The sequence below is a fragment of the Heliangelus exortis genome, chromosome 11 (genome assembly GCF_036169615.1).
Source record: "Heliangelus exortis chromosome 11, bHelExo1.hap1, whole genome shotgun sequence".
NCBI lineage: Eukaryota > Metazoa > Chordata > Aves > Apodiformes > Trochilidae > Heliangelus > Heliangelus exortis.
In genome coordinates this window covers 17,208,136-17,224,304 of record NC_092432.1, presented here as the reverse complement: position 1 = coordinate 17,224,304, position 16,169 = coordinate 17,208,136, and the positions used below count along the sequence as shown (strand labels likewise).

General features: G+C 35.3%; 1 protein-coding gene across 10 annotated transcripts in view; it reads left to right on the top strand.

Annotated features, from left to right (window-relative positions):
* ENTREP2 (endosomal transmembrane epsin interactor 2) overlaps positions 1–16,169 on the top strand; it is a 111,723-nt gene that overhangs the window by 69,951 nt on the left and 25,603 nt on the right. For all 10 annotated transcript variants that reach the window (XR_011728071.1, XM_071754979.1, XM_071754981.1 and 7 more), the window contains one exon: positions 13,033–13,140. Coding sequence is in view for 9 of the 10 variants with exons in the window: in XM_071754979.1 (XP_071611080.1) it covers positions 13,033–13,140 (108 nt within the window). In the remaining variant the exon portion in view is untranslated. The remainder of the gene's footprint in view (positions 1–13,032; positions 13,141–16,169) is intronic.

Sequence of the window (16,169 nt, the reverse complement as noted above, 5' to 3'; positions counted from 1 at the left end):
GAATTAACATAAGAAAAGTATCTTCAACAGAATTTAGTGCTTCTCTGTGCATGAAAATGGTTTCATTTTACACCCTTAATATGTGTTTTTATATAGGTAGCTATTTTGTTAGAGGCTTTTTTAAATGAACAGAAGTTATAATTGGATCTGGCTGATGCTGGAAGGTATAAAATAGATATCTTTCATGTTACTGTTCTAGGAAGCTAGAGTCAGAGGTGGTGCTTGGTGTTGTTTAGTAGTGTCGTGGTGGATGAAATATTAGCAGAATGATGAAGTATTTCATGATTTCTCAAAACATTAGCAGTATTTTAGATGGGAATTACTTTGGATGAGAACAGCATGTATTTCTTTGGGATAATGCTAGAAACATGGCCATAGACAGTATTGCAATATTATAAGAAGTTTAAATCCTGTAGCATCGTGTTTTATCTCTACCCTAATAAAATATTGAGAGCAAATTATATCCATTGGTTATGTCTCAGTGTAATTGCCCAAGTAATTACTTCACTTAGTTTTTGTCAGAGTACGTTGGTTACACTGGTTTGGAAAACACTAGGGAATCCATGAGAACTGGTCAGAGAAAAGTGTGCTAGCCTGAGAGATAGATATGGATTCATTTTAGGTTTAACTTGATGATCAAAAAACTTAAATCTACATCTCTGGCTCTCAGTTTCAATGTATTTTAATAAAGTTAATAGAATATAATGCCGTAAAGTAGTGACATTCAATGTAATACAGATCTTGGGAATTAAGGCTACAGTGTGAGGCCTGAAAATGCTAAATTATATTGATATTGGAAGCTATATTTTAGAGTTGAGAGTAAGAAGAAATCCTGTAAAAGTTATAAAATAAATATCTAAATGTACTTCAGCTTTGTGACATTATAAAGAAATAAAAATACTGCTAGGTAGTAAGGATCAGGTAGGAAGTGAAACAATTTGATAACGGACTCAAAATTAATAAATAGTGCTGCCCCAGGTTTTGATGAGAATTATAAAGAAGACTAGGGAAGCAAAACTCTGCTGAGTAGCAGGAATTCACTAAGTGGAAAAGAAGCATAACATGACTTTTCTGTTAATAAATAAATAAATTAATTGCTACTCAGAATTCTAAATTCAGGACTGTATTCAGTGGTGCAGTTTCAGTGAAATGTGCTATAAGAAGGTAATGCAGGAAAATAACTTCTCAGAAACACATTCTTCAAAGTATGACAGATGCAAACCCACAAACCTGTCATACAGAAAAAGCTGACTTGCTGATCCTGTAAAAATAAAGATTGAGAGAGCATATGGTTGCTTGCTGTAAATATGTCAGCAGAGTAAACTTTAATGAGAGAGAAAAGAACTGTTTATCTTAGAGGACATTGTCAGCATATGAAATGAGTAGAAATGACATATGCTGGAAGTCAGGGTAAGGTTTCTATCTGATAAAGCAATAAGAATAGAAGCACAAAATATAATTTAAAATGTATCTCAGTAATTTAAAGAAGGAATTGATGATGTCTCTGCTTACACTAGCAAAGAACTGATTTGAAAACTGGAGTTCCTATGAGTATAGTCTGAGGGCAACTTTAATTTTTTTATGCTCAGAATTTTTCACTTAAAAGAAAGAAATTTGGAAAATAACTTTATAAGAAAGTTTCCTTAATCCTTCTCAGTTTCAGTTCAACATTTGCTTTGAAAGCTCTGTGTTCCTGGCTGTGAATTTAGAAATAGAATCCTTCTAAGCCCTTAAGAAAAAAAGATTACTGCTTGCTAGGTAAACAACTGACAATGATAAACCTCACCTTTTTTAATTGCAATTAACAACTGCAATGTAATTTTAAGGGAACACATGTTTTATTACCAAAAGTACTCACTGTTTGGGGACCTAAAAGGAGAGAAAATGTAGAATACCATAGTTAAGATTTTACATCCTTTTGTATACACCTATTATGAAGCCTTTGCACTCCTCTTTATTGAGGGTGGGTAAAACCTCATATTTCCACATATTCTGTTTTTTGATGGCAGCAGCTATGGGAGATGCATGGTGAGCAGAACAATTGTGCATGCATTGCCTGTCTGGACTCATTCCCAGTCAGTCAAACAGGACAAGGAAAAAAAAGAGTGGCTGCCAGTCCTGTGTGTGCTAAATTGTGGTGGGATCATGCCTTGCATGATATAGAGTTGTTATTGTCTTACAGTTGCTTTGAAAATTTTTGATTTTTTTTTTGTCTCTTGTTTTTAACATTTCTGCTCTGATGTGAAATATCACTTTGTGCTTCTTTGTAAATCAATGTCTGCCTCTTCCTTCCAGAGCCTGAAAGCCTACCTAAACGTTTTAATGGGAACACAAGAATTACCACTCCAGTATCTATGATCACACATATGTACATAATAGATACAAGCATTGATTGCAAAAGCTGACTGAATGTGATCTGTGAGATAAGTGCTAAGCACTGTAATTATTTGAATATTGACATTTCAGCACAAGATTATATGTAGCAGTAAAATGGACAGAAATGCTCAGCTGTTTCACTTTAATAAGGTTTGAGGACTCAACCCATTTCAAGGACAGTGAATTGGTATATTTAGAGTTCTATTTAGAAGCCACTGTACCTGTAGTCTTGTCAACCATCTCCAGTAAAAATAGAAAGACAGGACAAACTACCATTAAGATTTGCAGGCATCCCAGTCTGGTCCCTCTGCCTTGTTTTATGAGTGATTCTCTGATTACTCTTTTCCTCCAGAAGATACATTGCCTGCAGTTTCCTGAATTAACAGCTTGTAAACTGCCCATGAAATAAGGTTCCTTACTTTTCTCTGGGTACTCAGATACACAGTTTCATTATCATCAACTTAATTTTCCTCAGGTGTTTCCTTTTAATATTTAATAGTTTTGGAGAAAATTATTTTAATGTAAAAAGGATATTAGAAAGCATTTGTCCTCTGCTACTTAAATTTTGTACAGACTTCTGTCTTATGAACTTAACAGAAGAAGAAGAGATATCTTTCTACTGTAAGCATAATGCCAGCTCTTTTGCTTACAGTAATATTCCTAAAAGAAAAATACAATGTGAAGCATGAACTATGGCAAAATGTTGGATTTTAGTTTTATACAGACTGCCTTATATTTCAAATAATTGAATCTTGCAGAATTTTATGTTTCAAATTCATAAAAAGTCCAACATGAAAAAATCTCTTGGGTGAAAACATTAAAGGCATATTATTTAAATATCTAAAAAAGTCACTTGAAATAAATCGTTTGCCAGAACCAATAGATTTTGGGCAAATAACACTTTGTAATTTTACCTTATCTGTGCTTGGAAGCAACTTAATATTTTTTTACTTTCTGAGGATGCCAGCTGAGCTCATTTTGTTCTTATCTTTTGACCAAATTAGGGAGAAGTGATTCTAATGCATAAAGTAGAAGTTTATGGGCAAAGATGCCAGGGTTTGTGAACAACTAAGGAAACTGTGAAAGAGGACAGGAGCATAAATATGTTACACGTTGGCTTGAATTAATTAAAGAGCTGAAGCTTCACTGGAAAAATTCTCAGTCTCACAAACTGATGAAGATTTAAAAGTACTGTATTGCATGAAACAGCCTTAGTGTTATCAGCACTCAATTATTTTCTTGACTGTCAGTCATCTGACATTGCTGTGCAAGTTGGCTTTTATTCATGGAAGACAGCAAAACTGCAGCAGGGTGGGAAATTCTTGTTTATACACATAGATACATATGTAAGCAAACATACATAGACATAGTTATAAAACCAGATCATCTCTGGCTTACATTGCTGATTATACTTCAGGCAACAAGCTAAGTCTTTTCCAAGATGACACCAGTAGGAATTAGGTACCTTTTTTTTAACAGCATTATCTCTAAGTGAGCATACAATTCTGATACAGAATCCTCACTGAATGTGTTGGTTTATAGATGAAATTTTAAGGAACTGAGTTTTTCTTGTAATGGTCATTTAAGTATGAGGACTGAATTTTCCTGACAGCTGTCCTCTGTGGAAATTATTCTCTCTTTCTAAGCTCAGAATATCCTGAACTTACAAAAGACATGCTTGAAGCAAAGCTTGTCTTCTTGATGGTGTTGAGATGATGAAGTTAGGTGTTCAGAAGATTGAATTATTTTATAATGTATTATTACTGTCTGATATTTGCATGTAAGAGGAGTTATGCTGCTTTGGTTTAGTAATGATCCAGTAGGTTATTTTAAATTACTTTAACAGCCTGTGCAGCCCAGAATAATTGCAGTCATGTATGCTCATTGATGAATTTGCTATTTAAATAGTTGCTTCCTACTTAAAATGCTCCTGCAGAATGGTTTTGTGATTACGTAGACTAGAGGAAAGCTGGTTCCTCACCCCTCCCTATTTTCAGCGTATGTGTTTGGTTTGGAGCTGCTAAAATTGAAGTATAAAATGAACAGTAAATACATTTTCCAGGTTAATGACTCCATTTAATTGTTTTCTAAGTTAGGCATCATTGTTAGAATTATGTAACTTGGGGTTCTTGCAGTCTTCTGAGTGAATTTTTCCTTTCCTCTCCTTTGAATTGAAGTTTATTCTTACTGAGTTTCCTGATGATGAAGCTTACCTGGATGCTTAAATCTTTTTTCCATTTAGAGGAACATGCTGTCATTTGACAAAACAGAGCATGACTACTAGCATGTTATGGGAAGTGAGGAGTTATGAGAACAGACTTCCTTCAGATTTGCTATATGATCAAATGCAAAATATATATACCTAAAGGACTTCATAATCTGCTTAAAGTTGGATGCAGCTCAGTGTAGAATCGTAGAATCATAGATTGTTAGGGGTTGGAAGGAACCTCTAGAGATCATCTAGTCCAACTTCCCTGCCAAAGCAGGATAACCTTTGGCATGCCACACAGTAATGCATTCAGGCAAGTTTTCAAAGTCTCAAGAGGAGACTCCACAGCTTCCTGTCAGTTTTTCAAATGCTGGAATTGTTTCATGTTTGCTGACATGAACTGAAAATATTATCTGTGTTCAGAGTGTATTTATCATATTAGATACCATAAAAATTAGAGCAGGGCTTTATATATGGGCTTTATAGTCTGAATAGCTGAGTTTACAAGTATTCCAAATTTCTAAGTAATGTTTGTGTTATAGGCATAGTCTGCTTATACTTTTTTGTTCCTTGTGGATGGTTTTCTTCCTAGCTCAGGCAGTGAGTGAATACAATTGTGAACTTCTATGGCTGAAAAGAAGCTGCCTCTATGAGTGACTGCCTGCCATCTGTTTATTCCATGCTTGTCCAGGTATTTGTGGAACCTTCGTTGTTCACAACTCTCTCACTAATGTTATCTCCAGAATGAAGTTTAACATAGGCACCTGGGTTGGTGAGTGATGTGCAAACTCACACCCATCAGAGAAATGTTTTTGAGTTTGTTTTTTTTTAAGTAGCAGCTCACCTACTGTCAACTGCTTTCTTAAAAAGACAGTAAATGGTTTAGATCCATAAGAAATAGTGTATGGTAGTTTCATGCCTTGGATCTATTTTATGAAGCGTAGGCCATTTCTCCACTTAGTTCAATCTGTATTTGAGACTCATATGGTTCAGCATTGATTATTTGTTAACAAAGACAGTCTTCCTAGTATTAAAACAGCTACTTTTTCTAATATTTTTCAGACACATCAACTTAGAGCAAGAGAAGTTATAATTTGAGTTAGATGGATTGTTGTCCTTGAATTCCCTGTTAAGAGATACACAGACACTAATTTCATGGGTGAAAAAGCTTTACTGCTCATTATCTCTTTTCAGATTAGAGTAGTATAAGAAATGAAGCACTGTAGATTTGTGTGTTCAAGGCGACTGATTACAGTGTTCTTTTTGCTAATTGACACTTATTTTACTTCTGTTACTATATATTGCCTGAGCTCAAAAAAGTGCAAAGGATTCAGGAGCTTTAAATACCATGAAACTTCTATTTTCACAGGAAAACAATCTATTGACGCAGCAAAATGTGTGTGTGTTGTAAGAGAATTGCCTGTTCAATGTTGTTGCACAGGTTAGAACTCTTAGGAAAGACTGGGGTTGTGCCATGTAACGTTTTATTTATATTATTACATAAGTAAAAATCTAAAATACGTGGAGACGGAAGTAGGAACAAGAAGCATTGATTTGTTTCCTTCTAGGGCAAAATAGGTTTAAGTACAGATTCTCAATTCTGTGTAAGCAGCACAGCTGGCTATGTAACATTAGACAAAATTAATTTTTTGTCATAATAGTGCTTAATCCGTGTGGCATGTGTCTACATTGAATGTTAAATTCCTTGGTCTGATGTTCATACATGTAACTTAATTGACAGCCCAGTTCAGTCCTATGATATGAAGGGACAAGGGAGTGATTAAATATTTACCAAAGTCTGTAATTGAGTTGAGTTGTGAAGGTGTCCAGACATTTATTTACTTGAATTTCAATCTGTGTTTAATGGGGTATATGAAGGGAACTGGGGAAGCTCCTGCAATAGTTAGGTAAAAGGAGATGGATTAAGCAAGGTCATCCATGTTTTTCCTAAATAGCAAATCCTGATGTGTATGATCTGGGTTTTTGCTTTGTTCTTTTTTTGCCCATCACATACACTTATAATGAAAAAGTGTATACAAGCTAGATGAAAAACTCAATTCAAAGGTTATTGAGTCTTACTGCCTTTTCATTGCTATGAGTTTAGAGATGCATAGTATATATGGCTGCAGAATTCTTCAGGAATCACCTTATTGTCTGGTTTTGTATGCGTGCTGCTGTCAATCATGTAGTATTTCCAGATCTGAAATTACATTGAGTATTTGCTGCTAATTCTGAACATGTGTATTATTACAACTATTACAGCTGGCTCTGCTTGACTAATATGACTTTTCTGCAGCTGTTTCTGAAAGGCAACTGATAGGAGAGAGAAATTCAGTTATAACTTTTCCTGGAGTGAAGTAATTTGATGGATATTGCTTACCTTTAGGGTAAATTGCCAGTATTCCAGATTTGCTTTGTATTCACTGCATTTTGAAGAGCAAAATTTCAGAAGGGTGACTGTTTTCAGTGAGTGTTCTTCGGGTTTGTAGGACCCAGTCTGCCACCTTTCCCATCACCAGTAGGTGCTCTCACCATTGTATTTTTCATTTTAGATTGTTCCAGAGATTTTCTTTGCTTCTGTTAGGTGAATACATATGCTAACAACTCTTAAATTGCTTTGTTAAATGATTGTTCCCATAGTTGATTTATCAAAGTGATAAATCACTCTTGGTGTTTTGGAGGTTTTTTGCCTTATTTCCAGTGTAATACCATCTGCCTTGTCACTCAGCAGTTTGATGGAAAACAAAGGAAATGAGTTTTTAGGGCAAACTGCTTTTTCAGTATATTACATTCCTACTGAATTTTATCCTAAAATTAAACTAGCCTTTTTTGCATTAAAAATATTAAAAAATATTTCCATTAAAAATTCAGATTTTCAACAATACTTGAGTTTTGTACTACAGCTCCTATTTTAATGTGTTCCATAGGCTTTTGGGCAGAGTTGCAGATAAAGAGAGTGGGCATTTTTTTAGTCACTTTTCAGAAAAACAGCACACTAGAAAATGTACATTATGTACATTCTGCAGCAAAAAAGAACTGGGTGATGTGTAGCAGTGCTGAGTGTCATTTGCTTTTACTTAATTTTTTGTAATTTATCTTAAATATTACCTGCTTGCAATTTTCTTTCTGATAAAATTTGAGAGACAGTCACTGTTGTCAGTGTTTCTTCCCTTACCTTCAGTCGCCAGTCACAAAGAAATCTCTGCTACTTACCTACCTCAGCAGTCAATTGCAAACTGGTGAGGGAGAAGGATACTGGGAAAGAGGTAAAGATATGAGAGCAGAGTTTCAAGGCTGGAGTATACATAAAGATGGCTGAAGGGATAGGGAAGCCTCAGCAACCTAAGGCACTGAAGTTTCAGTAGTGTTTTTCATGTTGTGTGAACTCACTGACATGTAGGCATTAAGAATAACATAAAGTACAGTTGGTAGAAACTAAAATGTAGAATGGAAATACTGAAATACAACACTGAGATATTATTAATAATAACTTCCACAATCTGAATCTGCTCACCAACAAAGAAGGTCTGGTTCTGAAATGAGAAAATTGTTTCCTATGCAGTATCATAGTAGATGATGGATATAAATACTGACAGGTTGGTAGCATTGAATTTAGATGGAACTGTGTTTTCTATTTTTACTAAATTTCAATTTGTTTTTTTCATTTGTTCTTTTCGGAACACACTTCCTTTGTAAAAGATGCCAGATAATTGAATAATTTTATTTTTTGTTGTAGTTTCAAATAAAGTTAACTTTTAGTAGGAGGAAAGAGGGTACTTGGTATGGTGACTACCATAGTTTTACAGTCTTGAAGATTATTACTTGTTCACATTGCTTACTTTCTGTAATCTTATGTCTGTGCTAGTAATCCAAATCTGAGCAATATGATTACTCAGACAGTAATATTTATTCAAGTCTATCATCATTTTATGAAATTGTTAAATCTATTAAATTGAATATGCTTTGCATTTCATGAAGTAAAAAGCAAGAATTCCACTACGTCACATTCTGCTATACATGTTATTACAAATTTAAGATATATAGGTGACTTTCTTGTGTAAGTCCAAACACTAATGAGAAACCTTTTCTCAGAGAGGCAGAGGAAGAGGTGCACCTCCAGCTATGCTCACACAATCACAAAATGTTAGGGGCTGGAAGTGAACTCTGGAGATAATCTAGTCCCACCCACCTGCCAGAACAGGTTTGTATTTCCATTAAAAGCTGATTCCTGCTGACTTCAGATTGCACTCTGTCTTCATTCTCTGCATTTATTTCCTGAATGAGAAGTTGGCTGACCAGTTTCCTGTTCTTAGAAAAACAGTTGAGAGTCCTTTAATTGCGAATGCACAAGTATCTTTTGTGGGACCAAGTGTAAGTCAAAGGTGTTTGTTATTAAGGAGGGAAAAGGTGATACACAGTTAAATAGATAATGATACAATTAATTGAAGGTTGTTAAATTGTAATAAAAATGGAATGCTACAATCATGAAATCTTGCATTTTTTTATAAATCAGCATTGCAATAAAATACAGGTTTTGAGATTTAACAAGGGGGTACCTACTTGAGAAAATCAACTGTCCAAAGAGACAACTCACAAATCCATCTAATTCCTGAGTCTAAATCTGAGTTGTTCTAGGCTTGCTTCCAGGCAATTCTGACAGCTGCTTCTACTCTTGAAGGAGTATGTGTCCTCTGCAACTAGAAAGTTAAGGTGTGGCAAGAAAACTTTATGCATAACCCACAGAATAATAATTTCACATAGAACATTGTACCTATCAGAGTGCTAATTATCATACAATAATTCTGAAGGATTAGATTTTTATCTTAAAAAATGCAAATACCCTGAAAAATGCAGTGAAAGAGAAAATTGGTTCAGCTATTTGTGGTGAGTAAAGAATTCTTTTTCATATGACTAGAGATTGATGCTTCATGTTTTCTGATTAGTGTGGTTCTTGGAAATATCAAGCAAAATGCTGTCACTAAAGCCTCCTTGCTTTTGCATCTAATACAGATTTTTCTATTCCTTTAGACCCCTATAAATAGAATTGTCTGTGCCAGGTGCTTGGGGAGTTAAGATTATCTCTGTTGTGGATACTGCTTTTCAGAGACATTTCCTAAGGGACATATTAATTGTCATCCTGCTCCAGCTGGAATATGCATAAGCACCTGTACTATGTTTCTGGTAGCATGTTTGGCCATGGAAGGTTTTAGATCTTGAAAGCCTGTCATTACTCACTTGCTAGGAATAGTTGAATAAATGAGTATCCAATGAATTACCTAATTACTTCCACACTACGGAGTAGAGGGAAGAAATTCCCTGAAAATGGTATATTGCCTGTGGGTGATAAATGTTTCCTTGAGGGTGGAGGGGGGGGGCAGATGAGAGAAGGGTTAGTTGTTGGTTTGTGGTTGATTCCTGTTTGAATTAAAACAGACTATAGGAAAAGGTACAAGTAAAAAAGTGGTCTTGCTTTAAGAAATATCTAGTGATGGGGAGTATACCACAATCGTTGCACAGTTATTACTTTCACTGTTGGAATATTTAACATATTTTCCAGATTTGCTTAGCTTTGCAGTTTTTGGATGATGATATCTGCTCTTTAGTGATCTTTTCATGAAATACATAAATTCTGCATCAGTGGATTTGAAAAATTCTAGCTGCATATTAACCTTCAAAAAGATTGCACGGGGAACAATACTTTAATTGTTGAATGCTTAGCCTGGAAAAGGAGTCTGTGGAAAGAGACATTATTACTGTGGATGGTAATCCCTGTTCTATGTAACAAATGTAATGCTGAATATCAGAATGAGTTCAGCTGCCCCTGTGTGGCACAGGGAAAATCTCAAGATAAAGTGGTTGTGATCATTCTGGGTGTTCAGTCTGGGACATTACTGCAGTTTAGGGTACTTGCAGGGTCAGCTTACTTTGTTGTTTCACAATAGATAGCAGTGAATAAAAATTGAAACAATTGATTTGACACTGTCTGAATAGGTTTTCTAGCATTAATGCTAGAGAAGGAAATAATAAAACCTAAAATTAAAAGCTTGTGGTTTAGGGTGTGAGGCCAAGGGAGGAAATAAAATCCTTTTTCCATGTCCTATGAAATGGGTTGGGTTTATTCCTTAATTTTTATAAATATGATAGGGAGTGAGATTTGGTTTTTTGCTTTTCTCCAATAAAAAGTTTTGCCTTTATGATGTTGATTCTGTCTTCACGTAGCAGCAGTATTTAAGAGGGTAGTTCTGCAGGAAAGGATTTGGGGTCATGCTGGACAAAAGATAAATTAATCATGTACTGTTGCAAAAAATCCTAAGTCATCACTGAAGGATGTGTAAGGATGAACATAGCAAGTAGAGCACAGGAAATAATAGGCTGTAGTCAGCATTTGCAATGTCTCAGTTTTGTCTAGTTTAGCATTCAGCTTTTGATGAAAAATCTGGACCAAATTAAATGAATGCAAATGGTCAGAGGCCTGGGAAATTGGTCTCAGTTGAGGACTGGAGGAAATGAGGCTAATACATTGTGCAGTAAAGGAGGAAAAGAGAGCGTAATAGTGGAGTTCAAATGTGTAAAAGTCTGTTGTGTAAAAGCTATGGAAGAAAAAGTGGGATGGATGGACATAAGGAAGATGCTGATGGTAAAGAGAAACATGGTAATAGTGGGATGAAGGTATGGGATCTTTAGGAACAGATTAAAGAAACATCTGTAATGAGTGAGAGACACAGCTGAGTCTGTTCTGGGGCATGTAGGTTCTATGAGGGTCTTGATGACACCTTGGATTCTAATTTACAACTATGATGTAGGTTTTATTATGTAGCATAAGTGATGTCATTATATTTGGATTAGCTAAATATTTTGGTTCTAAATGACTTTCTAAAGCAATGAATGAAGTTACTTATTACTAGGAAATAGTCCTGTTACTTCCTAGATCTTGTTTCTGCCTTGGTGGTGTCTTGCCTTATTTATGGAAAGCAGAACATGAGGGGTTTCAACCTCTTTGTGCCACTGTTAACCGGTTGTATTGTTAAGGATTTACTTACCTGTTTAACTCCATCTGAATGTTCCAAGTGGGTCTATATGACTTTATACTTAAATGAGGCTTACGTATCACCATCTGTATGTGAGTTAGAGATTGGTCCTTACAGTATTTTGTTGTTCGTGCTATTGATTCATTAGACCCCTGACTGAGGGGCTGGCCAAAAGGCAGGAAACGGCTGAACAGATGAGCAAATGCAAATCTGGCTCAGTCTAAGCTCTCAAAGGACTAGAACTTGTTGACCCACTTTGTCTCTTATTCTCATGGCTGGCATTCCTATCTTCAAATGAAGGTCACCTGAGTAGCATGCAGTAACAGTGGCAGGAGTAAATCTGTACCTTTTGATAATTTTTTCAGTACTGGTGGAAAAAACAATGCAACTAATGCACTGATTTATAGCATTGAAGTTGTTTTCTGAACTGGCAGTGACTGAAATACTCTTGTAAACTTAGATCTTAGAAAATGGTCTTTACACGGTGGGTGTTTTTAATCATGCTATATATTAAGAATTTTGATTTTGTTTGTAATCTATTTTCTTTTTGATGCTTTTTATCATATACTTTTCCTAGCTGTTTGGAATACTAACTGAGCCACATAATTGTTATGTGTACGACAGATATGCAATTGCTGTGGAAGGATTGTAGTAGTATTGAAATTTTGCCAGCATGCTAAATTAATGTTCCTTTTCTCTGACAGCTGGGAAAGTAAATAAAAATCCAGTGATTAGAAAAGGTGGATGCCTTTTTAAAAATTAAACTATTTCTGCTTTAATTCAAATGCTTCTTTCATTCTGCTTAGTAAGCAGAAATATTTTATGTTCTATTTTAAATGTGTGTTAAATGTGTGGTTTCTAAAAAACATGGCCATACACACTTATTTCATCAATGCAAGGTGAGATGCCTGGATGGAGTTGCTGCTTTTCTCTCATATCTAAAAATGTTTCAGATGCACTGAGTATCTGAGACAGGATAAAATTCTGAGTTTCATGTTAGAGTTTCCATTGAATTTTTTAACACACAAGCCTAAGTTGTAGGTTTCAGTACTGAAAGCAATGACATTGGTTTGTGGTTTTTTTAAATCAGAAACCTGTTTCTTGTGACTAGCTGTAGCTTGGAGTCCACTGTGAAAGCAGTAATTGGTCTTTCAGGGAACTGTGGAGCTTGAATTACCAATATTTCTGAGGTAACAAATATACTGTGAGAAGTGAGGAAACAAAAATGTTTCTGTAATTGTTGCCTTTGCAGACTGGTTTAAAAAAAAGTATTACAAGCTAAATGACTTCTGTGCAGTTAATTGAGACCTTATAAATCGATAGCAGTAGGCAGTGTTTGTTATCAAATTACTAAAAACATTTCCTGTCCTTTGTGTCCCTGAGATCAGAGATGATATTCTGATGTGTGTCTTTTCACAGGACCTGTTGTTCAGTGTGTGCGCTCTCAATATCATCTCCACCATTGTCTGTGCTTTGGCAACAGCAATGTGTTGCATGCAGATGGTTTCTTCTGATCTTCTGCAAATGGTGAGTATGTTTCCGTAACAGCACAGGATATTGTCCAACATAACACATTGTCCTCATCCATGTATTATACTCATTTGTACCTACTCTTTGCTTATAAATTTAAGCCTATTTGTGTGTCTTACGTGTAGTGTTAGAACATGTGCACAGGGGTGTATTTGCATGCATCTATGTAGATGTATAGGTGTATGCATTATGAATAGCTGCTGTGTTTAAAATGTTACATAGTATATTAGAAAGGTATAATCAGGATTTTGCAATTGAGAGTATGTTAGTTTTGTTAAAGAGGTTATTAATGTGGTTCAATTTTACATACACATTAAATTTTCTGTCATTACATGTTAATTATCGTTTGTGTCCACGCTATCCAGAGCAATTACATTTGAGGTAATATTGTTCATTAGTTGTCTGATATGAAAACTATGAGTACAAAATTAACTTTTCACTGCCCTGTGCCAATAATTGTCTTTCATAAGGAAAACATGTTCAGCTTCAGAGTAGCACTTGTGCTTAAAAAAATAGAGCAAAGGACCATTAGTCTTTTGCAGAGCCAGCCTCATTACAGGATATGGTCTTGTTTTGGTTGGATAAAGACAGCTTCCCTGTGCCAAATGAGCTTGTGATTCTTGAGGTTTCCATGTAATGGTGAAACAAAAATGGAAAATTTCAGATCCTTTGTATTTTGTAGACCAGATGCACTTTTTCTAACCCATCTCTATTATTGACTACTCTAGGAAATCATCCTCTGCTTAACAAGAGGGAAACCACACAAAACCAATACCAGTCATTTGTAAATCTCTTGCATTTTAAAAGTTTGCATAGATAGAACACTGGCCCGGGAAGTTAGCTGCAAACTATTCACACAACACAGAAATGTTGTATAACAGGCAGACATGTGGTTGGTTTAAAAATAAATGCTTAATTAAAAAAGCCCAATACACAAGCTGCTATGGATATTGATTTGAATGCCCAAATTATAGAGGTACAGCTGTCCTTTCTAGATAATTGTTACAAACTAAGTTAAAGATTATCTTCAGTCTGTGATTTGATGTTTATTTCACATAGTAACAGATATAATGTTAGGCACGTATGTCTCTATCATGCCTACAAATGGTACATAAATGCATTTTTTCATATAGCACTGTATATTCATGTTGTGCTTGCTTGTAGTGACTTGTAAACAGTGCTGGTTTAGTATCTTTATTTTGTATGTTAAACAGAATCGACAAAAATAATAATTTCAGCTAATGACATATTATTTTTTAAATGTTAAAGGATTTTTATCATATTGTAGGTATCTTCATACAACCCCCCTTTTCCCTACTCCCCTGGATATTAAGCGATCATCACACCTCGGAAGATCTGTCTGTCTAGTGGGATCCAGAAGTCTGACCTTATATATTCCAGGAGTCTTAACCTATGTTCAATTTTATGGTATATAGCAGAGTAAGAGGAATACAAATGTATACATGAAAATGTCAAGAACGATATTTAAATGCTTCTGATGAGCATGTAAAAGCAGTAGTAATCTCAATAGGAAGTCAAATACCTAAAAGCATGTAATTTTTCTCTCTGCCACTTCATTCTTCACTTTTCTGCTAAAATTCTTTTTTACCACCTGGTGATGCTGCCATTATGTTGGTTTCTTTTTGCTTCCTATTCTTTGTGCTTCCAGCTTCCTGTCTTCCTGCTTAGTTGTCTGTTCTCTCACTCCTTCAGCTCCATTGACAAGAATTTTCTTACCTCTCCACAGAAGAAGGGAATTATATCTTTCTTTCTGCTCAACCTCAGTCTTTTCTTGTTTATCCTTAAGTTTTTCCCTTTCTTTTTTCAGGTTGCTGAGCCAGATTCCTACCAGGCCTAAGTGAGCGTAACTTCCCTGGGGCTACGCTGACTTAGACCAGCTGAACTCTGACCTGAAGATTTTTTTTTCTTCCACTATTTTCAGTCTATTGTCCCATGATCTGCAGTTGTCTTTTGCTCTCCTGTATCCAGAAGTCTGATTTACTTCCTTTCTTCTTCCTTTTTAATGCTTGATTTGTGCTTTTTCCTTTTGCTTTTCATTGAGGTTTGCAGCATCTTCTCTTAGCAGGGCTGTAGCAGTCAGGAAATTTAAGATAGCAGCAGCAGCAAGAGGTATCACCCCTCTTAGATGAAAAGTTACTATTAATGTGCTGATTCTTCTACTCTGTTTGTATCCAAAAGCTACATAGACTCTCCTGTAGGAAGAGTAGACAAAAATCTAATTCCTAGTCATCAAAAGCACTATGTAATAAGGGACATCCTCCTCGGATAGCATTAGATTATCATCAGGTTATCAGTTTTCTGGTTCATGTGATGTGTTCTTGCCTTAGAAATTAATCAGAATGGTGAATTTTTTAAGATTTCAAATAACCACAAGTTTTCTTCTAGCATGAAAGCTCTAAGCACTTCTAATGTGCTTCAGGTTATTTATAATTTAGCAACATAGAGCTGGTGTATGATATACTCAAGAAAATCTGCAATGATATTTCACAAGTGTCTGCTTCTTGCTAACTTTTGCATACAGTATCTGATTTACTGGAGCAAACTGACAGTATTTAAATGGAAACCACTACTTTCAGATCTGATCTTCAAGCTAAAATGCCCTAAAAATATAAACAGAAGCTACATAGTCACAAGCACACAGAGTAAATTTTTCAATTAATTTTCAGGGATTTAATAATCCCGCCAAGCAAACATTTGATGTCAAGTGTTAAGGAAGAAATACTGCAAAATATTGCAAACTACTTTCATTGAGTTCTGTTTTCATTTCCTGTAGTTTTTGCTTGGTACTCTGAAATGGGACACAGAATCACATTTTTCTATGTTGTTCCCTTGAATTGACTGTTTCAGGAATTATCCCAGATTTCTTACCTCACTTTAACCCTGCCAAGTGTACAAGTGTACTCAGGGGAAAAAAAAAAAATCTACCAGCTCAAGTAATGCTGCATGAGTAATTGTCAGCATAGTTAAAAGATTTGAAATAACATTTGTTATGTGTTTCACTACCT